The sequence below is a fragment of the Podarcis cretensis genome (assembly GCF_951804945.1).
Source record: "Podarcis cretensis genome assembly, chromosome: 9".
NCBI lineage: Eukaryota > Metazoa > Chordata > Lepidosauria > Squamata > Lacertidae > Podarcis > Podarcis cretensis.
Window position 1 is genome coordinate 75072743 of NC_137178.1, and position 25542 is coordinate 75098284.

The window sequence follows — 25542 nt, forward strand, 5'->3', positions numbered from 1 at the left end:
CTCTGGCTCGCCAGAGCAGCGATGTCACGCTGGCCACGTGACCCGGAAGTGTCTCCGGACAGCGCTGGCCCCTGGCCTCTTAAGTGAGATGGGCGCACAACCCCAGAGTCTGTCAAGACTGGCCCGTACAGGCAGGGGTACCTTTACCTTTACCTTTAGGTCAGAGCCATCACTCTTACCCTCAAATGTTCTTCCTAACCTTTAGTTGGAATCACCTCTCTTGCCATTTGAATCAGCTGGTTCGGATCCGCCCCGCCGGAGCAGTAGAAGACAAGCTTGCCCCATCTTCCAGGCAACAGACCTTCCGGCTTTGGATTGCTCTCCTGTCTCTTCTCACCTTGCATAACATGTGCATATGCTAAGTTAAGTGCATAGAAATAATCACCACCATTCAAACAGAAACACAAAGACCTCTTCTTTCTCCTGGTGGGGTGGGCTTTGGCCAAGTCTCCTGCCTGTCTGCTCAGTCTGCTGTCGAAGTGCTAACTGGGGATGGTGGGCAATTTCAAGGCCCCTAACCTTCCTTCATATGATTCTTCATCTTCAAACTGGACAGCTTTACTCCTGGGAAACTCCCTTTGTAGTTGGACATTGGGGCTCAGGCAGGAAGACTGGAGAAACGTCAGTCAGTTGCATTTGGGTGATATTCAGCAAAGTGTAGACCCACAGAAATCAATGAACATGACTAATTTCGGCCCATTAATTTTGATGGGTTTACTCTGAGTAAAACCTGGTTTAATACCACTCATTGTTTTGTTCCAATTTGCTGAGCTGAGTTCGTGCAAGCTATACATTTCAACAAGCAGAAGTCTTTTTAGTTTGGTGAATTTCTCTTGCAATGACCAAGAGCTTGCTTTGATAAAAAAAATGAAATCCAATTTTATTCAATGAAGCGTTACAACTCAAGACAACGCAAAAACTGCAACAGCTCAAGAACACTTGGAATGTGCTTGTGGCAATCAACAAGGCTGTGGCTGGCTGATATGGGACATGTTCTTTGCTTCCACCACAATCTGGAGTGGAGTGGGTTGGGCTTCCTCCAATACTAGCTGTTTGTTAGTCCAGCCTTGGCTGGGAAGATGTGGATTTGGCCAGCGGAAGAGGGCGTGGATTGGCCAATCTGAGGGCAGTGCATAAAATGACCTCTGGAACTGATCAGCACAGCATGTCCACTAGGGGAAGAGAGAGATCTACACAGAAAATCCTGACCGGATTAGCTACGGCACTGGTCAAGACTCCAGTTCCTTCGCCCATCTGAGCTACACAGGTCTGTATTGTGTTAAACTGTAAATGTTTGCATGATTGCCTGCTGGCAAGCCCCAGAAAACATCCTGGGATTTACCTCCAAGTCAACATGCCTAGATTTCCACTGCAGGCCTTTTTCTGCATCATCCTATTATAAGGTAGCATAGCAATGTATTATTTTACCTGTTTACTATAAGTCTGCTATGTGCTAGTTGTTGTATAGGGGATATAGGATAGAGATGGTCCCAGCTGGCAAAGTGTACCCTTCACAGGCAGGGAAGGGGATTTTGAGCATAAGTAGCAGGGATGGGATATGGGGAAAGCTGCAGAAGCAGAGATGGGGCCTGGGTGGACTCTGTTATCTGTCCCAAATGTAGTCTGAAGGCACCTGGGGCCATTGATGGGCTGACACTGGATCTGGCCAGAGCCTGGAAGTTTACTGCAGAGTCATGTCATATGGTGGAATTATTGTTGTTATTATTTTATTATTATTATTATTTATATCCCACCCATCTGGCTGGGTTTCCCTAGCCGCTCTGGGCAGCTTACAGTGTATATAAAAACATAGTAAAATGTCAAACATTAAAAACTTCAGGGCTACCTGAAGGTAGAGATATACATGAAGAAAATAAATAAATCTGGAGAACCTCTCTGCCCACCCCCCAAAAATAAGTTTAAGAAGATTGTCTATAAGTTATAGCACACTTTTGCTGGTGGGGGGCAATCTGGAAAGGTTTCCCCGTTCTCCACAAAGGGAAAGAAGGAAGCAGTTTGGAAGATTGGAAGATTATGACAGGCATTTGAAAAGTTTCTACAACTGGTTAATGTTAGCGACTGTGGTACAGTCTCTGCTACTTCTCCACGAAAATGTCAAAGAATAGATTTCTATTCCTATGATGTAGAACATTTATTATAGGCTAGCAGCCTCATACCTGGCATTGCTCAGCAATTCTGAGACACCAAAAAAACAAACAAACCTAAAATAAAAAACCCACCTCTGTTGTGAAAGGTTCAGCCCACGATCTTGATTCAAATTGGCATTTCCTTGTCTCCAAACACAGGCAAAAACCTGCTCCTTGATCTCAATAGCCAATATGCAAAATTCAATTATGATACTTTAAGAAGTGTCCAGATGCAGAACAAATAAACAACTTCCTCAAACTTTCCAAAATATATAGCAGATGGAGAATGTGTTTTTATTGACTATTGCAAGTCCATTGATAACCAGTAATGAAAGGTCATTGGCAATCAGCTCGGCGCCTGAGAACAGAGAGAAGCAGAAAGACACTGGAAATGGCAAGGCAAGTAGGAAGCAGATGGAGGGAGTTGTGAAAGGAGCAGCGGATAAATTAAAAATAATAGCAAATGCATTTTTAATGGTCATATGAATAAGCCCCAACTAAGGCAGGTCATGCATTGCCTCCATATACATGGTATCTAGCTGTTTTAGAATAATAGAACTGTAGAGCTGGAAGGGACCCCGATGGTCATCTAGTCCAGCCCCTGCAATGCAGGAATCTCAACTAAAGCATCACTGACAGATGGCCACCCAATCTCTGCTTAAAAACCTCCAAGGAGGGAGAGTTCACCACCTTCCGAGGGAGTGGTAGTTTGATTTAACAACCATGAAAACTGGTATTACTCATAGTAGCATCCCTATAGACTAGAGCTGGGGAAACTGTGGCCCTCCAAGAGTGTTTGGACTCCATGTCCTATCAGCCTCAGCCAGACTGGTCAATGGTCAGGCCCCCAGCTGGCTCCAGCCCATTGGCCAGTTGCCGGCTGAACTCCAGTCCTTGGTTCTGCATCAAAACTGTGACTCAGAGCTTCAGAAGTCTTTCAGAAGCTGAGCAAACAAGCCAGCAGAGTAAACAAACTTCACAGCAGAAAGGCAGATAGAGGCATATGTAAAGCGTATTTACAAGCAGTTTATTCAGCATACATCAGGACAAAGGAAAAAACATGTCTTCCCCCTTTCGTGTCCGAGCAAGAAGCATAAGCAAAAGCTATACACAACGGAAGTTCCCAGCAAACTGTGCTGGAAGGTAAACATGCATGTGACACACAACAATCATGCCTGTTCCTTTTAAGGTGGAACGGAATGTTCTAACATCCTCCCCCTTTCCGTGCAACCTGTTTCACCTGTGGTTCAACCCAATTACAACCGCTGTACATAAACCTTAAGTTGTTCTCTATTAACAACCTTAGACAACAGATCTGCAGGAATTTCATTTCCAAGCATGCAGGACACCTGAATGAGTCCTTTCTGAACACACTCTCTTGCACGATGTAACTTAATCTGCAAGTATTTGGTTCTTTGCTTGCAACTCTCTGAGTTCAGCAAAGCCAAACACAGACTTTCGCCCGCTAACCCTGCCTCCTGGGCTGTCCTTTGGCTCATTTCAGGAGGGTTTCTTACCCGTCCACCCTGTCCCCATTTCCCATGTCGCTGATGGGAATCCTGGGCACCATCTCGGCTGCAGAAGCCCTCATCGCCATTGCTGTTTTCTGCCTGATCTTCATCGCTATCAAATCCCTCCAGACGCAGGTGCCACAGGGCCTAAAGAGTCTCCCAGGGCCATGGGGCTACCCATTCATTGGCAACATGTTGGATCTGGGGCAGAACCCCCACTTGAGTCTGACGCAAATGAGCCAGAAGTACGGAGATGTGATGAAGATCCATATTGGCATGAGGCCAGTGGTAGTGCTAAGTGGCCTCGAGACCATCAAGCAGGCCTTGGTGAGGCAAGGAGGAGACTTCATGGGCCGTCCTGACCTGCTCAGCTCCCGCTTTGTGTCAGGAGGCAACAGCCTGGTTTTCAGCACAGACTCTGGGGAGGTGTGGCAGATGCGCCGGAAACTGGCCCAGAGTGCCCTCAAAAGCTTTGCTGCTTCCCCCAGCCCTGACTCCTCCTCTACCTGCCTATTGGAAGAGCACGTCTCCAAAGAGGCCACCTACCTGGTGATGAAACTGCAGCAGGTGATGCTGGAGAAGAAGAGCCTCGACCCTTACCAGTACCTGGTGGTCTCTGTGGCCAATGTCATCAGTGCCATTTGCTTTGGCAAGCGCTACAGACATGAAGATGAGGAGCTGCTCAGCATAGTGAATGTGAGCGAGGACTTTGTGGAGTTTGCATCCTCCGGCAACCCGGCTGACCACATCCCTGCCCTCCAGTACCTCCCAAGCAAAAACAGACAGAAGTTTAAGGCCATCAACCAACGCTTCACTACCTTCCTGCAGAAGATCGTCCAAGAGCACTATGAGAGCTTCAGCAAGGTAAGGGATGCAGGGAACTGCTTCATGCCAGGTTGGGCTATAAGTCCTTCAGGCTCACCATTGTCCATTCTGACTGGCAGCAGTGGTTCTCCATGGTTCCAGGCAGGAAATATTTCCAGCCCTTCCCTGCAATGCCAGTGGGGACTGAACCGGAGATCTTCTACCACTGAGGCAAACTCGGCCCTCCAGATGTTTTGGGACTACAACTCCCATCATCCCTGACAGACTGGTCCTGCTAGCTAGGGATGATGGGAGTTGTAGTCCCAAAACATCTGGAGCGCTGAGTTTGCCTATGCCTGAAATAAGGACTTCCCAGATAGGCCATGAAACGTTATGCCCTCCATGTTACTTCTCTTCCACCTTCTGATTGCATTTCATCTTGTATGTGATGGCCACCACATGGTTGGTTGTTGTTAAAAAACAAAACCAAACCAGAGTCAGCACTAGAAAAACCTCGATGAAGTTTCATTTTAGGAGTGTGTACCCATTAAAATCCAATGAAAATGCATGCTTTAACAAATACAGGCTGTCCTTGATGTCAAATCACAAGAGCAGCACCAGAAAAAAAGCTGGGAAGTCAAGAACTGGCTTCTAACCACCATAATTGTGAACTGAGTCTCTATTCCTTCCCAGGACAGCATCCGGGACATCACAGACTCCCTCATCGACCAAAGCCAAGAAAACGCAAAGCTTCAACTCTCACCTGAAAAAGTAGTGAGCATCATCAATGACCTATTTGGGGCAGGTAAGGAGGTTTCAAGAAAATATCTGAAGGGCTTCCCCATGGAAGATGGAGCAAGCTCGTTTCTTGTGCTCCAGAGGGAGGTTCAGAACCAATGGATTCTAATGACATGAAAGGAGGTTCCAACTAAACATTCAGAAGATCTTTCTGATGATAAGACCCATTGAACAGGTTTCCTTTGAAGGTTGCATGACCATCTGTCAGGGATTCTTGAGCTGTGATGAATTGGTTTCCCAGTACCAAGTACAGTGGTACCTCGGGTTACAGACGCTTCAGGTTACAGACTCTGCTAACCCAGAAATAGTACCTCGGGTTAAGAACTTTGCTTCAGGATGAGAACAGAAATTGTGCTCTGGCAGCGCGGCAGCAGTGGGAGGCCCCATTAGCTAAAGCGGTACCTCAGGTTAAGAACAGTTTCAGGTTAAGAACGGACCTCCAGAAGGAATTAAGTTCTTAACCTGAGGTACCACTGTAATTGTAAGGTAGCTCCCCAATTCTCTTTGGTCTGTCTTGAATCTCCCCACAGTCCGCTGCTTTGGATGAACCTGAGCTCTGGTATTATGAACATCTGGGAGACGTACAGATATGTGTCCCCATTCTCAACAGCATGTCTAATTATATACACACTCACTCAGATGGGAACTATTGAGACTTGGATACTATTTAATTGATGCAGACTAAAATTATATTCAGGGACGCAGGTGGCGCTGTGGGTTAAAGCCTCAGCGCCTAGGGCTTGCCGATCGAAAGGTCGGCGGTTCGAATCCCTGCGGCGGGGTGCGCTCCCGCTGCTCGGTCCCAGCGCCTGCCAACCTAGCAGTTCGAAAGCACCTCCGGGTGCAAGTAGATAAATAGGGACCGCTTACCAGCGGGAAGGTAAACGGTGTTTCCGTGTGCGGCTCTGGCTCGCCAGATGCAGCTTTGTCACGCTGGCCACGTGACCCGGAAGTGTCTCCGGACAGCGCTGGCCCCTGGCCTCTTAAGTGAGATGGGCGCACAACCCCAGAGTCTGTCAAGACTGGCCCGTACGGGCAGGGGTACCTTTACCTTTACCTTTAAAATTATATTCACCTTTAAAAAAGGAAGTTCACTTTTTTTAAAAAAAGGCTTTTGTGTTTTGTTTTGTTTTTAAAAAAACACCGCTCTGTTTCCCTCCGCCCCCCCCCCCAGGGTTTGACACAGTGACCACAGCCTTGTCCTGGTGCCTCATGTATCTTGTTGTCTACCCAGAAATCCAAAAGAAGATTCAGGAAGAAATAGGTAAAACTCTGTTTATAATAATTCACACGTCTCTTTGGCCGACTGGATCCCAGTTTCTTTCTCTCCTCTTTAACCTGGATGGCTTTAAAAGACAAATTCATGGAGGAAAGGGCCGCTAGCCACAATGGGTTGCTGGTTTCGCAGAATGGGCATCTGGTTGGCCCCTGTGAGAACAGGGGGCTGGACTAGACGGGTCACTGGCCTGATCCAGTGGAGTCTTCTGATGTTCTTATGCTTAACCTGCAGATGAGAGCATTGGCCGAGAGCGCAAGCCCCGGCTGTCGGACCGTCCCCTGATGCCTTACACCGAAGCCTTCATTCTGGAGGTGTTCAGGCACTCATCCTTCCTGCCCTTCACAATCCCTCACTGGTAAGTCCTGAGCTTTCCAAAGAGACAGGCAAACTGTGGCGTTTGCCCTCCTAGGTGTGTGACATCTTACTGGGTTCATAGGGAAAGGGTTAACTAATTGTAAAATGACTAACCAATGGGAACCCAGGGGGCAGAGTTAACTGTGTACAGTGGTGCCTCACAAGACGAAAAGAATCCGTTCCGCAATTCTCTTCGTCTAGCGGTTTTTCCGTCTTGCGAAGCAAGCCCATTGATGGCTTAGCGAATTAGCGCTATTAGCGGCTTTTAGCGGCTTATCGGATAAGCGGATAAGCGGCTTAGCGGCTTAGAAAAAGGGGGGGAGGGGGGGAAAGTCGGAAAAACTCGCAAGACATTTCGTCTTGCGAAGCAAGCCCATAGGGAAATTCGTTTTGCAAAGCACCTCCAAAACGGAAAACCCTTTCGTCTAGCGGGTTTTTTGTCTTGCGAGGCATTCGTCTTGCGGGGCACCACTGTATAAGGTTTAAGCACAGAGGTTTTTTAGTGAGAGTTGTTGAGAAGACAGTCTAGAGTTAGAAGAGACAGAGGATAAGTCTGTGTGTTGGGCTAGTCTGGTGTGAGAGAGTGAGAGAATTTGTTAAGAGGAGTCAGTCAAACAGTTGAGATAATCAGTCAGAAGGTATTAGGAAGGTATAGGCCGGTAAAGAAACTAAAGTTAAGATACTGACAGGAATATTATCTGAGAAACCATAAACTTGTTAATGTTTGTAAAATAAACTTGGTTTTTTTGGTTCACTTTTAACAACTGACTGGACTCAGTGTTTTACCAGAGAGTAACTGATTGGTGGCAGCGGGGAAGTGAGCACAGTGGTGGCACAGGGATCAATAGACCGTTAAACGTCCGGGGACCCTGTGTGATCGCCACACAAACCCATCCCGATTCCCCAGCTCATGTTCACGAGGGGCCTCACCCTCGGCCTGTGCCTTCCTTGCGTCTACATGGGGTGGGTCATCTGGTATGGAATTATCAGCATTTTCAAGGTTTCCACCTTTCAAAAATGAAGAAAACTCCAGGTCTTCATGATGAGGGAGAGAAATGTCTGAGATAGGGTTACCAGACGTCCCCATTTCCCGGGGACAGTCCCTGGATTTGCAAATATGTCCCCGGACAAATTCCATCCCTGGAATGTCCCTGGATTTCATCTAATGTCCCCAGGAAACGCAGCAGCGGCAGTCTCAGCAGCCTGGAGCAGTTGGCTCTGGCTGGCTTCAGGAGCTGCTCGGAAGTCCCCATGAGATGGTAGTGCAGGGGCTCAAAGATGCAGCTTCCGGGATGCCTCCACCTTCCTTGACCCCAGCAACCAAGCGGTGAAGGGAGGCTTCATGCTGCCTATCAGAGCTTGTGTGCAAGCAGGAGCAGGGACGGGGATCTCTCAGTTAGGCAACGGGAAGCCTCCCTTCCCAGCTAAGGGATCCCCGCCCCCTCCTGCTTGCATGCAAGTAGGAATGGGATTGGGGAAAGGAGGCATCGTGCTGCCTGAGAGATCCCTGCCCGCTGTCCGCCTTCCATGCCTGACCCACCGCGCACCGCTTCCCCACCACCACCACCGAATAACCAACAACTCAGGGGCTGCCCAGGCTCATGGAGAAAGGAGAAAGGAGCCTCAGAGGAAGGGGAAACATGGTGGTTGAGGTCAAGGCGGTGGCTGCCCCTCTGCCACCGCTATCACTGCAGCATCAATGTCCTGAACATTCATTCATTCATTCATTCATTTAAAGTGTCCCCGGATTTACTGGAAAAAACCTGTAATCTTAGTCTGAGACTGATCAATGTTTAAGGGCAATGCATGGCAACCTAGGATGATTGGAGTGGCTTCCTTCTTGTTTTGTCTTTACGGGTGCCTAATATGACTTGACCTTGGCCACTGCAGCAGGGGGCAGGGTTTTTTCCAGCCCGTGGGGGCAGATTTGTGCCTTCTGGGGACCAAGCGGATGGGATCAGAGGGGAAATGGGCAGGGTTGGAGAAGACCAAAACTGAAACTGCCCTATTAATCTCCATCCCTTTCCCCATTGCATGGCGTTCATTTCATTCCTACAGCCTCCATTTGACATTCCTTCCACTCTTCCATCCCTTCAGATGCTTTGTGGGGTTTTCCCAATGAATACATTTATTTCCCATTTCAGTACAACCAAAGACACCGTTTTGAATGGCTACTACATCCCAAGGGACCTCTGTGTCTTTGTCAACCAGTGGCAAGTCAACCATGATGAGTAAGTGTATCTCAACCCTTGGGAAGACATGTTCCCCACACCTTGTGCATGCTCACTGTACCGATCAGTCATATTCTTTAGCACTCATTTAAGCAGGGATGGGGAATTGGGTGCTCTCTAGATATTGTTGGGCTCCAGCTCCCGTAAGTCCCAGCATGTGTAACCAGTGGTCAGAGATGATGTGAGTTGGAATCCAACAACATCTGGAGGGCTGCAGGTTCCCCATCCCTGATTTTAAGTGTGAATATGTTACAGACATACTGGTATAGGTTCTGGGTGCCAGAGTTTGTGAGTGCAAGTCACCCAAAATTCTTGGATTCAGTAAAAGTTAGAATCGATCAAAGTTTGACTAAACTGTGTTAAAGATGGAAATCCCTGGGCTTAGTTTATGTTTACAAGTCAGACCAGCTCCCTGAGGGAGGGTCATTAGGAAGACAGAAGAAGATGATGGCCAGTTATTACCGTATTTTTCGCTCCATAGGGCACATCGGACCATAGGGCGCACCTGGTTTTTAGGGGGGGAAATAAAGAAAAAAATAATTATTCCCCCCCCCCCAGCCCCAAAGAGCAAAGAAGCCAAGACAGCGAGCGGGATCCATCCTGCTGGCTCTCTTGGCTTCCTCTTTAGCCACGCACAACCTATCCAGCCGGGAGAGGCTGCGCAAGGCTTTGGCAGAAGCCAAGACAGCGAGCGGGATGGATTCCACTCGCTGTCTTGGCTTCGTTTTTAGCCGCAGGGCTGGGGCAGGGGAAACCCGGGGAACACAGCAGGAGTTGGCGCTGTGCTCCCCGGGCTTCAGGCTGCTATCCGCAAGCCTTCAGAGCCCGGCGGGAACTCCTGCCATGCACCGAAGGCTTGCGGATAGCTGCCTGAAGCCTGGAGAGTGAGAGGGGTCGGTGCTGCCTGAAGCCTGGAGAGTGAGAGGGGTCCTCTCGCTCTCCAGGCTTCAGCGAAAGCTTGCATTCACTCCATAGGACGCACACACATTTCCCCTTCATTTTTGGAGGGGAAAAAATGCATCCTATAGAGCAAAAAATATGGTAACCCTCAAAGAAAGCCATCAACAAGGCAAAATACTCTCTGCTGAGACCATACCAGAGATGGGAGAGGAAGCATCCAGGACTGAAGTGGGAGATGAGCTAAGCAAAAAAGGAAAAAGGGTCGATTTTGCAAGCTGGAGGATGTGGGGCAAAGCACAAGGTGGTCTGTCTGTTTTATCCTGCAGAGAGGGTCACACATGATGTTTGGGGTCTCTTGGAATCTGAGGCTGCAGCCATGGGCAAAACAAGGCCCTCTTGGGATGTGACTGCTCTGCAGCCTCACCACCCAGGGGCAGGTTGTATATATGTGTAAATGAAACCATATACCCTAAAGATGCCACAGACTCCTCTGTGCCTCATTTCCAAAGGATTCTCAGACCCTGGGTAAGCCTGGACCCCTGAAATCTCACACTGCTGTGGAGATGAGGCAGTGTGTAAGAGAATGTATCTTGAACAGCGAACCAGCTTTGGATTCACCATTATGCCTTTTTGAACAGACATCACAACCTTCCTCAAAATGTTGAGTTCAAGGGCAGCTGCTTCTCCCTCTTTCCAGTCTAGAAGAGAGAGTCCTGGTTAGCTGCTCCCTGTGGCAGTCGTGAAGCTAGTCCCTGGCCCAAGGAATGTTATTTATTATTATTATTAACAACAACAACAACAACAACGTAGCTTTTTAAAACAAAAAATGAGGCTTGTGTTGTACTCCAGGTATTGCTGAATTCAATGTCCATTTAGTCCCAGCCAACATAGCTAATGGTCAAGGATGAGGTGAGGGCACCACATTGGCCATATCAGATCAGTGGCGTAGTGGCGTTTGCTGGCACCCGGGCGCAGAAGTTGAACAAAGTCTGCTGTACCAGCCCAGCTCTCACCACCAGACAGAAGTGGGGCTGAGCCATGCTGCCTGCCTGCCTACGTACAGCAGAGCCCAGCCAGTCAACACTTGGCAGGTGAATCCATCCCCCCAATGCCTGCGAAGATGAGCGCCAGGCTACACTGGAGTCATTCCTTGCCTGCCTCCTTCCATCTGTACCTGCTTGCCATCTGAGCGAGGGGCCCAGGGACTTGGCGGCATGGCCAGGCTGGGCTCTGGGGCCCAGAGACCCCCCCAGTGGTAGGCAGGGCAGGATGAGGATCCCTGGGGGGGGCACCCCCTCAAAAGTATGTGCCCGGGGCCATATCACCCTGCCCTGCCACGCCACACTCCAGTTCAGAGAAATATTAAATAGATGCACATGAGATTAGGGATTGATGAATTGGCCAATTTTAGTTTCTTTCAGTTACCGTCTTTAAAAAAATCTTCTTTTAAAAAATGTCCTCATGATAATAATTCAACAAATTTCTCCTTCTAGACACATATCTGTATGAAATCTTGCCTGATCTACGCATTTTTGCTAAAAAGTCCCTCCCGATATAATGCATGCATATATCATTCTCACCAGTATATGCATTCCCAGGCATGTTTTACCCCAGTTTAAGCATTTTTCTACTTGGCCAGAGAACTGTGTTACAAAATTCCGGAAAGTGTGAGTTAAAGGATGGCTGAGTTTCAGCTAGTGTATTGTTTCAGAGTGTCCTTATGCAAACTGAATCGATATTTTTCTCTCATCTCTGCTTGAGGCAAGGAGTTTGCATGCTCATTCATTCATTCAAAAAACGTTCCTTTTCCAGAACCCTTTGGGAATCCCCTTCCTCCTTTAAGCCAGAGCGATTCCTGACTGCCAACGGGAAGGGCATCAACCGGGATGAGAGCGAGAAGGTCCTGGCATTTGGCCTGGGGAAGAGGAGGTGCATTGGAGAGCCTCTTGCCCGGTGGCAGGTCTTCCTCTTCTTGGCCACTTTGCTCCAGCAACTGCAGTTCAGTATCCGGGACGGAGTGAAGGTGGACATGACCCCTCGCTATGGCCTCTCCATGAAGTACAAGCGATGCGAGGACTTCCAAGTAAAACAGCGCTTCCCACAGAGGAGCCATGAGTGAGCGGCAAAGACACAACTCCCTGTAAGGGGTGGGGAGGAACACATCTGTCTATGTGTGCATTAGGGCGGTTCATAACAAACTTTTTTTTTTAATGCCTGCTCCAAAGGTCTTATCGTACTACACTAGGGATATCTAAAATTTTATGCATATCAGTCAATGTCTTGACCCTCCTCCACGAAAATAGCTGTTGACTTGGCCGTTTTCCTATGTCGTGAAGGCTGAAATTTCAATTCAGCAGAGCAGGGTCAAGACATTAACTGATATGCATGGAATTTCAGATATACTGTAGCTATATAATCCCTAGTATAGTAAGGTAAGACCTTTGGAGCAGGCATTTAAAAAAAAAAAAGTTTTTATGAACCGCCCTAGTGTGCATGGCTGCGCACAGGCATATTGCATCTATTACTAAAAAAGAAAGCAAGCAAAGATTAATTATTCTGGGGAAAATGCACTGAAATGTTCATTTCAGGAGAAATTCACACTAGAACGTTGGTGAGTTTTCACAAGGAATTAAATGTATATCTAACCGCAAACTGATTTACTTATTTTATTTATTAAATTTATATACTACCCTTCACCTGATGATCACAGGGCGGTTCACAATATAAAGTTGAAATAGGAAGAATGGAAATTCAGGCTGGAAATTAAGAAACGCAGAGAAACTTAAATGGACAGGTCTAACCATCCCTACCCCTGGTGTAGATCGTAACTCCCCATTGTACTGAACAAACAGACATATTGTCTGTCCAACACACCCATTATAAGCAGCAATCCAATGTGCACTTACTTGGGAGTAAGAAAAGTTGACTTCTGTGAGTTCCAATGCAAAATGGCCTGGTTTTGCAACTGCAGTAGCTGCTGTGTAGATCAAAATTCATTTTTTTCCTTTGAATATTGTGCTTTTTTGCGACTGAGGTCTCAGCTTGGAAGATGTAACAAAGAGCATTACAAAATATATATTTTAGACTGAAGTACTTTAGAAACAATGTGTATGTTTCCATAAAATAGATAATTAAATATGGAGTGTGTGAGTTTCTCCATCCCTGAGCCAAAATTTTTTTGGAGCATTTATTTTTTAACTAATAGGAGACAAAAATCACGTCTTGTCCAACACACTGCTTGATGCAGGAAATCCAGAAATAGAGCATTGCCACCAAACTGTCTATCAGCCTCCTGCAGAGTGAGATTTCCCAAGCTGAACCAACAGTGCCACAGTCTGCTCCATTGCAAGCATTGCAAGCTGTCTGGGCTCAGAGCCAAATGACTCATCACGGTGCAAATTAAACATTTCTTAAACGAAAACAAACACGTGTCTACCCCAACCCACTCCCTTCCTCAGCTTGCGCCCTTCTGGAAGACACAGCCCTTTGCTAGGTCAGCCAAGTAATCAGAGGGCACTAATATGGTGCAAAATAATAGAGAGTGAAAACAAAAGAGTAGGGTTGCTTGTTTTTTTTACTAGGGCTGGGAAATAACACTGGGAAGATCCAGAGAGGAAACCTCTTCCTGCATGCAAAGTTTGGAGAAGACCTCTGGGTGAGGACCACCAAACCAGTCTTTCTCACCAGTCTTTGCACACAGATTGTCCCAAAGAGACAATAGCTTCAGGATGCAGTGCAGGGGAAGGCGGAGGGAGGGATAAATGAGGCCACTCACTCTCAGTATTGTTTCTGGAGAGCATGCAAATGGTCCACAGAGTCCCAGAGGGCAGGTGGTATCTTGAGGATGTGAAACATCATATTTGGTTCTGCATAAGCATCACTGTGGTGCAACACACTGATTAGTGTCTCACAGGTGTATCTCAGCAGTACCTACAAATTTAGGGTTAAGAGGAAGGAAGGAAGGCTGGAAGGAAGGAAGGCCTAGGCTGGGACTCACCTGTGCAGGTAACAAAAGGCTGGAAGGAAGGCCTAGGCTGGGACTCACCTGTGCAGGTAACAAAAGGCTGGAAGGAAGGCCTAGGCTGGGACTCACCTGTGCATGGCCTCACCTGTGCAGGTAACAAAAGCATAGGACTGGCCGCCATCTCTCTCTCTCTGACTACATTCATCAAAGAAGCAACATCTGCTTAGCTCAAGATGCTCTCTTGGCTTCTAGCTTCTAGCCAAGAGAGGACAAAGGGACTATTCTCTTTATGGGATAGATTCCAGGTATATTACTTTTGTAAGTTAAGTCTGCCTTCTGGGATCCATCTGTGAACAGAACATTAGTGAGTAAACTCTTTTATACTTTTATAGAAGACTGTGTCGTGTCTATTTCTTTTATGAGGGACTAAAGGGGAAATGGGGACGCAGGTGGCGCTAAAGGTTAAAGCCTCAGCGCCTAGGACTTGCCGATCGAAAGGTCGGCGGTTCGAATCCCTGCGGCGGGGTGCGCTCCCGCTGCTCGGTCCCAGCGCCTGCCAACCTAGCAGTTCGAAAGCACCTCCGGGTGCAAGTAGATAAATAGGGACCGCTTACCAGCGGGAAGGTAAACGGCGTTTCCGTGTGCGGCTCTGGCTCGCCAGAGCAGCGATGTCACGCTGGCCACATGACCCGGAAGTGTCTCCGGACAGCGCTGGCCCCTGGCCTCTTAAGTGAGATGGGCGCACAACCCCAGAGTCTGTCAAGACTGGCCCGTACGGGCAGGGGTACCTTTACCTTTACCTTTAAAGGGGAAATTACCAAGTAACTTATTTTAGTGGCTTTAGCAAGCCTGAGCAAACGCATCCGCTGTGCAAGTTTAAAAAGGGGGATGTTGCTCTGCTAAATTGTAGAACTTGTTCAGCATCCCTGAACATTCCCACAGACGTTCTCAGCTCTACCTGGAGATGCCAGTAATATGGAAGGGGGGGCATGTCTTCTTCACCTTCTTCTTCGCTACAGTATATCCATTTATTTCCAATTGTCAATGTCAAAAGGGACTAAAATCTATAAAATTCATGGAAACTCAACGTGCCAATTTGCTCAATTTCTCTAGGACTCCATGACACCTCCCCTGTCCTCCATAATCCCTCAAGCAAGGTGTCAAGACCCTAATCCTGTCAAATCACTCTGCCAAGCCTTTCCTCCGGGCAATGCCAGTACATGGACCATTGTCTTCTCATCACCGGTACTCAGGATGTGCTTATCTGCGCATATCTCCAGCTCTGCATATTCCCCCCTCCCTCCTCCATATGTTAATCCTGTGTAACCCAACCTCTTCTTAATGTATTCATGATGTAATCTGTGTAACCCAACCTCTTCTTATGTATTCATGATGTAACTGGGATGTATTTTGCCCTGTATTCTGGGACATGGAGGGAAGTTTCAAAAGTTCATGTCACCCCTTTCTCGCTGTTCAATCTCGCCTTGAACCTGTTGCGCAATAAACTTGGATCTTCTGCAGCTTGCTCCTGTCTCCAGCTGAGCTCATTTTTCTCCGCAGGGACCCGCGGACTTAGTCTGACGAGCTGGGTGGCAGAGCAGCCTCGCACCCAGATTTTACCGTAACACCAGGGATACAGCAGATGCTCTGCCCCTGAGCAGCAGCCCTTCCCCTGGATATTTAAACCGGACATGGACTTCAAAGAGAGAAGGAGATAGTTCCTTTGTCCTCTCAGGCTAAGAAGATGTTGCTTCTTCGAGGAATGGAGTCAGAGAGAGAGATGGCTGCCTCCCCTGTACTGTTTTGTTACCTGTCCAGGTGAGGTCACGCCCACCTCTGGTCACATGTAGAGGAAACAGGAAGTCCTAACTGGCTGGTCCAGACACCCCCTTTTTATGTCCACTCTAGGAATGTTGCATTTGACTGCTCTGTGTTTCACATTCCACACTGGTTAGCAATACTTAATTTCTGAAGCACTGTTCTCCCCCCGCCCACACTTGTCGCCTGAGGTGGTCTCTTCACTTTGCCTAACACAGTGTTTTCCAACATTTTTCCAACTGTGGCCCCCTTTCAACCTTATTTCTTTCCTATGGGCCCCCCCAAGAGCATAGCCAAGGGGGCAGCTGCCCCCAATAAGTAAAAATAAATACGTATCTGAGGTTCTGCCCCTCCCCAGCAAAAGCCTGCTGCCCTAACAAAAATCCTGGCTAAGCCCTTGTGTGTGTCCCCCCCCCCATCCTACCAGTATAAAGGTAGCCATTTAAATTTTTGATTGTAAATAGAACATGTTTTATTTATAATTTTTATAATTGATACAAAATACAATTACATATAATGATAGGAACATAATGAAATATTGTTAAAGCAGAAAAACAAAGGTTCATGGAGCTGGAAGGGACCCCAAGGGCCATCTTTGTAGTGCAACACACACACACCCCGCTCCCCGCAATGCAGGAATCTCAGCTGAAGCATCCATGACAGATGGCCATCCAAACTCTGCTTAGAAACCTCCAAGGAAGGAGAGTCCAGAACCTCCCGAGGGAGATCCATTTTCCATGTATTCTAAAATGTAAACACATATTTGACGCCACTTATTTGAGAGATCCATCTTCCATGTATTATAAAATGTAAACACATATTTGACCCCACTTATTTGAGACAGAGGGGGAAACCCACAGATACAGTCCAAAAGGTGCACAGGGAGTTCTGTATATATGGGAGAATTTTAAAATGCAAGTGGTCTTCACTGACCTGGTGCAAAAAGATATTGTGCAAAAATAGTGCAAAAAGGCAGCCCTGTTTAGGGAAGCTTTTAATGTTTGACGGACTATTGTATTTTAATATTTTGTTGGAAGCCACCCAGAATGGCTGGGGAAACCCAGCCAAATGGGTGGGGTATAAATAAATTATTATTATTATTATTATTATTATTATTACTATTATTATTATTATCTGGAGGAGCCCTGACGGCCTAGATAAAGCCCTAGAGCAGGCATCCCCAACCTTCGGCCCGCCAGATGTTTTGGACTACAATTCCCATCATCCCTGATCACTGGTCCTGTTAGCTAGGGATCATGGGAGTTGTAGGCCAAAACATCTGGAGGGCCGCAGGTTGGGGATGCCTGCCCTAGAGTCCCACAAACCCTTACCGGGGAGTAAGGCCCACTGAACTCAGTGCAACTTTCTTCTGAGTAGACACTTCATTATTTACTAGATGCAAGTCAGCAGCACCAGAAGACTCTGCTTGGCTAGCCTGTGCCCCTCAGCAACATCCAAAGGCCCTGATCCTCTACTAGGCACTGGGTGAATTGCACCCTGCACCTTGCAAAGTCAGGCCCAGGCTGCCACGGGGACCAGCTTCCATTGCCACCCCACCACTTACCTGACCTGGGGGTTCTGGATTATGGGCTTGACTGGTCAAAATGGGAGCCTCAGCTCTCCCACCTGGTGGGCCACGCCCTTAAAAGGTAAAGGGACCCCTGACCATTAGGTCAAGTCGTGGCCGACTCTGGGGTTGCGGCACTCATCTCACTTTATTGGCCGAGGGAGCCGGCCTACAGCTTCCGGGTCATGTGGCCAGCATGACTAAGCCACTTCTGGCGAACCAGAGCAGCGCACGGAAACACCATTTACCTTCACACCTATTTATCTACTTGCAATTTTGATGTGCTTTTGAACTGCTAGGTTGACAGGAGCAGAGACTGAGCAACGGGAGCTCACCCCATCGTGGGGATTCGAACCGCCAACCTTCTGATTGGCAAGTCCTAGGCTCTGTGGTTTAACCCACCGCACCATCCACGCAGCAGTGTAGCGTGGGTTGTCAGACCTGGGGCAAGGCAAGTAATTTGTGCCCCCTAACCCGGGGCAAGGCAAGTAATTTGCGCCCCCTAACCCCTAACCTGCCGCCGTTGCCAGCTTCTTCTTGCTGCTGCCTGGGCTGGGGTATTTACGGTAAGGTAGCCACGGCAGCGGCGGCAGGTCCGTGTCAGGTGATCTGAGGCGAGTTGCCGCTGGCGCTGCCGCCCAAACGACGCCGCTTGCCCGGAGGAGGAGGAGGGCAGAGAGGCGAGGAAAATGCAACATGGCTCAGCAGCTGCCGGACGCCTTCAGCCCGGACGCGCGCACAGCTCGTCGGTTCCGCGAGACATGGGGCTCTGCTACAGCCTGCACCCGAGGCTCTTTGGCGACTCCGGAGACGGCGAGCATGCCCCCCCCCAGATGTTGCACCCGGTGCGGACAGCCCCCCCTGCACCCCCCACACTACGCCACTGCATCCACGTCCCTGGGGCCACCCCCTTACCCGCTTGTAACTGACCAAGTGGATAGCCAGTAAATCACAATTTTTAAAAAATTGATTTTCTTTCTTCACTTCCCCCTGTGGCTCCCCTAACCTCTTGCTGTGGCCCCCCAATTACACATTTTTCACATGTTACCCCCTTGGAATATTCTGGGGTGCCCTAGGGGTGCCTGGGGTGCCCTATGACCCCCCCCCCCCCCCGTTTGGGAAACACTGGCCTAACAGAAGAACTGCTGCCTGACCAAGAATTCCAAATAAAAAACCCTCAAAAGTTTGCTTGCTGTTTTGTGACCATATGGTTGGCCCTAATGAATTCATTGCCCAAGTAAGGATTTCAGAATTATTCATATAAAAAAACCTAAACATGTATTATGTAACTAGAGCTGATGGGAAATATTTTTTTTTGTTAAGTGAAAAATCTTGAGACAGAATATTTGAATAGGCTGCTGTGCTTTCTCTAGGGGTGGCCGTGTTTGTTGCAGCAAAGTCAACAAACGAGTACTGCAGCTCCTTAAATACTCTTTTATTTATTCTGCCATAAGCTTCCGCGGACTCCACTCCATCAGATGCAAACGGCTGGCGGAGGTGTGGGGGATAGATAATAGCTTTTAATCACTCTCTCGCCTCCATTTTAATCACCCTTCATCATCTCCTTTTCTTTAGTCTCTCCTCTTTTAAAACAATTAAGCAGTCCCCTTTCCCCCTTCTGCACTCCCCTGCACCCCCCTGCTTCCCCCCCCACCTGCCTCCCCCTTTCCTCCCCCCTCTATATATGCATGAGCTAATTTCAGCTTTTCCTTAGCCTGCGATAAATGAGCCACTCTGTTGTCCTCCAACCAATAAGCTGACAGGGTAATGAATGGCTTTGGATGGCAATTAGTGGATGGAGTTGCTAATAATGAAATTCATTTACATTTTAAGCACCGCGGAGAGATAGGGGGAGCAGCCTGAGAAGCCAGGCTCTGTGTCATTAGCAGCAAGCAGCGCCCCCCCCCCGCGCGCCCATTGCTAGCCTGGGGGTGGGCGAGCTCCCTACCAATCTGCTTCAGCGAGGCGGAAACTGTTTAACATGATTGCACCTCGTCGTCCTCATTTAGGAGGTAGCAATAAGAAGAGTTTGTTAAGCGGGAGATTAGATGCCAAACATTGCCTTGGATTTCAATATCCAATCAACCCTGCGCGGTAGAGATGGCCAACGAGAGACACGCTGCCCTTCGGGGGGGTTGGAGTTGCTTTTGTCTATCCATTTGAAGGTTGGGAGGGTGATGGGTGTTAGTCTTCAGCTTGGGGGTGGGAAAGCTCCCAGAGCGGTTTACATGTTGGATTTATGTTGTGAACTGCCCTGTGGGTGGTATACAAATTGCATCATTATAAACAAAACAAAACAACAACACTCAGCAATAATACCATCCTTGCCCTCGGGTGTTGTTGTTTAGTTGTTTAGTCGTGTCCGACTCTTCGTGACCCCATGGACCAGAGCACGCCAGGCACTCCTGTCTTCCACTGCCTCCCGCAGTTTGGTGAAGCTCACGCTGGTAGCTTGGAGAATACTGTCCAACCATCTCGTCCTCTGTTGTCCCCTTCTCCTTGTGTTCTCCTTGGAGCCTCAGCTTCAGGATCTGTCCTTCCAGTGAGCACTCAGGGCTGATTTCCTTCAGAACGGATAGGTTTGATCTTCTTGCAGTCCATGGGACTCTCAAGAGTCTCCTCCAGCACCATAATTCAAAAGCATCAATTCTTCGGTGACCAGCCTTCTTTATGGTCCAGCTCTCACTTCCATACATCACTACTGGGAAAACCATGGCTTTAACTATATGGACCTTTGGCTTACATGTTGGATTTATGTTGTGAACTGCCCTGTGGGTGGTATACAAATTGCATCATTATAAACAAAAACGACAACAACACTCAGCAATAATACCATCCTTGCCCTCAGGTACACAATCTAAAAGGCCTTGTAGGCCTATGAGGAGTAAACTACAGCTCCCGGGGTTTCTGGCGGGGGCGGGGGAGTGAGTGAGGAAAGTGCTTTGGCGTGCAGGAATCCAGCTGCAAAGTGTGCCTGCTGGCCTTTCCAGCCCAGCGCAGGAGGGGAATGAACTTTTTGCACTTGGTCATGATGGAAGAATGGAACACACACAAAAATGTTAATACAAAATGTATCAGGCTCAAAAAGACATTTCTCCTAATAAAAGGATGTGTTGCAAAAGAGAATAAAAGGGTTCCCTTTCATTGTGACTGTTTTGTCCTTCATTGGGCAAAAAATAATCCATTAAATTTCATGTATAATCTTGAGTTTGTGGTGCTTTGTGCTTACATCAGCTTTGCCCACTGTGGTTGAAAATTTGAACCCAGGTTAACTCGCCACTTTATCTGGGGTGGGGAATCAACCATTTTTTGTAAAAAAAATTGGGAAAGAAGTCGATTCCACACACCTTGGGCAAATTTGTTTCTTGGGGGGAGGAATGAATTATTAGTATCCCTGCTCAGGATGCTTAAGAAATGCAGGGCATTGTGGCAAAGCAGAGCGCTGCACACCCCTGTCACTGTTTTTTAATGCCTTATCAAGATCCTCATCTACTCGGCTTGCCATAAACTTGAAGCACCCACTTAATGAGACACACACACAGGCCTTGCTTGTCAGGCTTTCGTTCTGCGCCAATACGTTTTCTGAATGACTGCCAGCTCCCTGCCTGTTTTGTTCCCCAGCTCTTTCTAGCCTGAAGAGGATTCTTCAAGAAAAGAAGCACTTGCCATGCATAAACTTAATCCACCTCAGCTTGTCTGCCAAAGAAGCTGAGCCAGGGTATTCTTCTTGCAAACAAATGCCTAGAAACCACAGAATCATAGAAGTCAGGAAGCAACCCATTCAGATCATTGAGTCCAGTCCCTACCTTTTAATACACATAGTTTGTTAGTTTTCAAAATTATGCAGGTAAAAAGGCCCATTAACAAATTATAATAATATATCACAATAATTCCTCCCTCCCTCCCTCTGAAGTGGGAATATGGTCACTTTTTTCATGAAAGATTCTGTTGCAAAGTTGCATGTGTCACACTGCAAGATTATCAATTGAGGGGGTAATTCTACAAAGTCACCTGTGTCTTGTTCACTCCTCAGCGCTTTCAGGTGTTCGGGAAGCTTTTCTGAATGGAGGCCTCATTCTTGGAGGCCATCGGAATAATTGAAGATTATGGAAGGGTAGCAAGACTGACTATCGGCAACACAAAATCTGAAGCAGTGCATCTGAACACCCACATTGATGTACAGCTGAGAATACAGGCACATTAAAATCTGGATGTATTCATTTCAAAGTCTTGGACCAAAGTGCAACAATTAAATTTCAGTTCCCTATAAAGAGATATCAGGATAGATTTTAAGACCTGGTCAAAGACCTTGTCATGGTTGGGCAGAGTGTTGGCTGTAAAAATAATGTTGTTGCAGAGATTCAACTTTTTTGTTCCAAGTTCTGCCTATCTTCATCCCCTTGGAGCGTCTAGCATTTAATGGGCATGATTAGTGCAGTCTGTTTTCAGTCTTAGTTCCTTATGGTCAATAAAAAAATGTGTGCATGGCATTTTTAAAAAAGCAATAAAGGAAGGAAGGAAGGAAGGAAGGAAGGAAGGAAGGAAGGAAGGAAGGAAGGATTCATATGGTAATAGCATATTCCTAACAGGTGATCAACTGGTGGCCAAAACTGGAAGCGGAGGGGCATATCCTTCATATGGTTCATTTTATCTCTAGCCCAACTACCAATCCACCAGATCACTTGCCCCATTTGAAAATCTGGTTTTGAATTTGGCCCTGAAAACAAACAAGATATCTTCTATTCATTACAAACTCATTAGCGAGATTCAAACAGGATGCCATGATTCTTTAAAGCAAATGTGAGAATTTGATCTGGGGATTGAGGTTGAGCAGAGCGATTGACGTAATAGGTGGGCTAAAAAAACCGTTGTTACCAATCTCCACAAAATTCAAAAACAGCACCTTTAAATTCCGACATCTTAAAAAGGCTGCTGGAATAATAAGTTAGTGCCAGAAGTTCCACAGGGAGGAGCCCTGCCCGATCTCTAGTGGCGCTGGCACAAAACTGGGCCCACCATACTGAACGCAGCAGGGCTCCAGGTGAATCCAAGCCATATATCCAAGCCACGGGGGACTACTCAGAGCGACTCCTCTGAAGACTGCAGGGATCTAGTAGGGATCTAAGCGATCAGGAGGTCCCTGAAGTTTCCTGGACCAGAGTTGTTAGGAGTTTTACAAATTAGTACCGAAACCTTGTATGTGGCCAGAGCAAGCTTTTGAGAACCAGAGGTTTGTGCTGTCCCCATCACCAGTATGGCCACAGCATTTTGGACCAGGCCCAAGGGGAGCCCCACACACAGTGCATTGCAACAATTGAGTCTTGAGGTTACTCAATGGACTGTGGTCTGGCTCTTTTAACCTTACACATAGGCTTCACTTCAGCCAGAATTCAACAGCAGCTTCGCTGCCTGTCCACAGCTATGATGGCCATCTGCTGAGATTCCTACATTGCAGAGGATTGACCTAGTTGATGCTTGGGCCAACTCTACAAGTCTATCATTCTGTGATGGAAGGCTGGACTTCCCTTGTCAGAGTGTGCAGGTTCCAGGCAGGCTGGGAATTAAATTGGAACAGCGTGTGCACATGCACCTCCCATTCTGCCCAAGCATGCAAGAATTAGCAAGGCAACCAGTGCTGTTTGGCAGGGTGGTGCAGGGGCAGAGAGGAATCAGAGAGATCAAGCAAATCAGTCAAACTGGGCATTATACGGAGGGGCAGAAATACTCTGTGCTTGTTAGCCATTTGCTGCTCTCTCACAACCTGTTTCGATTTAAATCCTTCAGTTTCAAGCAGACATGGGTAGCCTGCCATTCTGCAGCTATTGCTGGATTCCATCTCCCAGGCAGTGCAGGGAACGGTCACTACAGCCAGTGAGCAAGCGGGCAGGGGCATCGAGTGCTCCTCCTTTTCACCCCAGTCTTGTCTGAGTCAACATGGGAGGCGGGTGAGCAAGCAAGCAGGTTGCAATGGGGAAGTTGAGGAGTCCAGTGCCAGTCCCCTGCCCCATGCCTGCCCACTGAGATGCCAGCTCTCAACAGATGCCTGACCATGCTGACACTTGATGCAGATGCTTCTTAGGAGTAAGTCTCATGAACATAGCAAAGCTTACTTGGGAGCTGGCTGCATTTGTTGCAGGAGGGGGTACTTACTGCCCCTGTGCTGCTGCCATTCCAAAGGGAAAGAGCCTTAGCTCAGAGGCAGAACATCTGCTCTGAGTGTAGAAGGTGCCAGGCAATGCTGAGCTAGCTGGACCAGTGGCCACACTCAACATCAGGAGCTTCCAATGTTCCTAAGTAATAAGAGACTTATTCAGCAAGACAGAGAAGGTTGGGGACATTGCAGTGATGCTCTGAGCTCCAGCCCCATGAAGAGGCAAACCTTATGTCAAGGTTTGGGTTCCAGCCGTACCCAGAGTAAAGCAAGCTGTTCTACCAAGACAAGGTGCTCCAGGGCATCCGTCAATGAAAGATCCACCCAAACTCCCCATCCTCCCTTGAAACCATTTGAAAATACAGATGGGAAGACTATAATTATCTCATAGGAGCACAAACAATTTCCATACTAATGCAGCGCCAAAGCCAAATCTTTTAAGTTCCCCTCAAAAGCATCAGCCTCCTGAACCATATTATCACATCCAAGAATGAGCCACAGGAATAATCCCTGCAGCATGATGCTTCCTGGCTCCCGGTGCCTGGGCTGGGCAAAACACAGCTTGATGTTCCAGGCCAGTGCATAGCATGCTTCCGACTGAAGCAAAGCACAGTGATTTTGCTCTTTAATGTGCTGGTGGAATCTCTGTGCTTCTTGGGACAGGAACTGCACAGCATTGGAAGGGAGCATGTTGTGATGCTCATCCCACTTCTCCAAGGGGTGAGAGGTTTCAGCAATTACCTAGATTTTGTTTCTCCTGGGAGGAGGTCACTGGAGGAATCTGTGCATTTGGTAATACTTGTGTTCATTTACAGGTTGAACATAGGTAGAGAATGGCCATGGTAGTTGTGTGCTATCTCGAATATCAGAGGCAGTGTGCCTCTAAATACCAGTTTCTGGAAACCAGAGAAGGGGAGAGCGCTGTAGCACTTGGGTCCTGCTTGCATCTGGTTGTCCATGGCGAGAACAGGGCTCTGGACTGGATGTGCCTTTGTTCTGATGCAGCAGGGCTCTTCTTTTGTTGTTTACACACTGCAAGAGATAACCAGAGTCTGCTGCTCCCACAGCAGGTCTCTAGAGAGATGGCTGGCAATCTCCTTGGGTACTTACAGAGCCCAAGCTCCTTTTTGTGTCCTTCTCAGTCTCCAGGAGGAGCTGTCTGAGTCCGGTGCTGCTGTGTCACCAGCTGGGGAACTGAACCAGGTTCTTAGTGCTGGAGTCCATATAGTATAAAGCTGATGGCTCAGAGCCCATGAGATCTGAGGTCAGCAATCCAGACCCTGCAAAGCCTGAGCTGTGACCATTACAGATGCTGCCCCCAGAGCTTGACTCACCATTGGAATTAAGTCCATCATGCACTACCATGCCTGGGGAGGCTGGTCCATATGAGTGAATAGGGTACTTCAGTTTGCCTTCACCTGTCCTCCTCCTTACTTGCCACCAGTCCAGGGGATGACAACTTCCTCCTCCTTGTTTCAGTTACCCAGCCCTGGTCTGTATCTATTGCTGAAAAACATGAGGAGATTTCACCCCTCCTATATCCAATGATCTCCTGATGGTCTCTGCTGATTCTACAGAGAGGAGGAGCAATGTACTGCTCTCTACTTTATTAGTCAAGTGAGTGAATCAGTCTCTGTGTGAGAGAGAGTCAGTCAGTGTATCGGAGAGAGAGTGCTAGAGATCGTGTTTAGAGATAAGGTTGCTGCTAAGAGCAGCTGCAGGCACTCAAAGTAGCATTGATGTATGCTTAGATCTTTTAGCTCTGTATATAGTTTGTATCATAGTTGTAGTTACAGAATAAAAGGAAGATATTTTACAGAGCTGCTCTCCAAGTGGTTTATACTCTGCAAGACTCTGCAAAACGCTGCTGCGCAACGACTGTATTATTGAGACAGTGAATCCGGTGCTCTCAGCTCTAAGCTGTGAGTCCACAGCACTGTGACCTGTTCCTGTGAGAAAGGTGGTCTCTGGCAGTGCTACCCAGCTCGCCTAGCCCAGTCGGGGTTGAGGTGCATGAG

The 25542-nt window shown here is 47.8% G+C and overlaps 2 protein-coding genes across 2 annotated transcripts in view; one reads left to right on the forward strand and one right to left on the reverse strand.

The window, feature by feature from the left end:
• EDC3 (enhancer of mRNA decapping 3) overlaps positions 1-25542 on the reverse strand; it is a 296364-nt gene that overhangs the window by 68469 nt on the left and 202353 nt on the right. The gene's annotated exons all lie outside the window — the stretch shown is intronic.
• Positions 1147-12676, forward strand: LOC307224627 (cytochrome P450 1A5-like). Its single transcript, XM_079991625.1, has 7 exons — positions 1147-1267; positions 3652-4522; positions 5156-5267; positions 6435-6524; positions 6771-6894; positions 9038-9124; positions 11837-12676. Exons 2-7 carry the CDS (start codon positions 3689-3691, stop codon positions 12141-12143), a joined length of 1554 nt encoding a protein of 517 aa, XP_079847751.1. The 5' UTR covers positions 1147-1267; positions 3652-3688; the 3' UTR covers positions 12144-12676.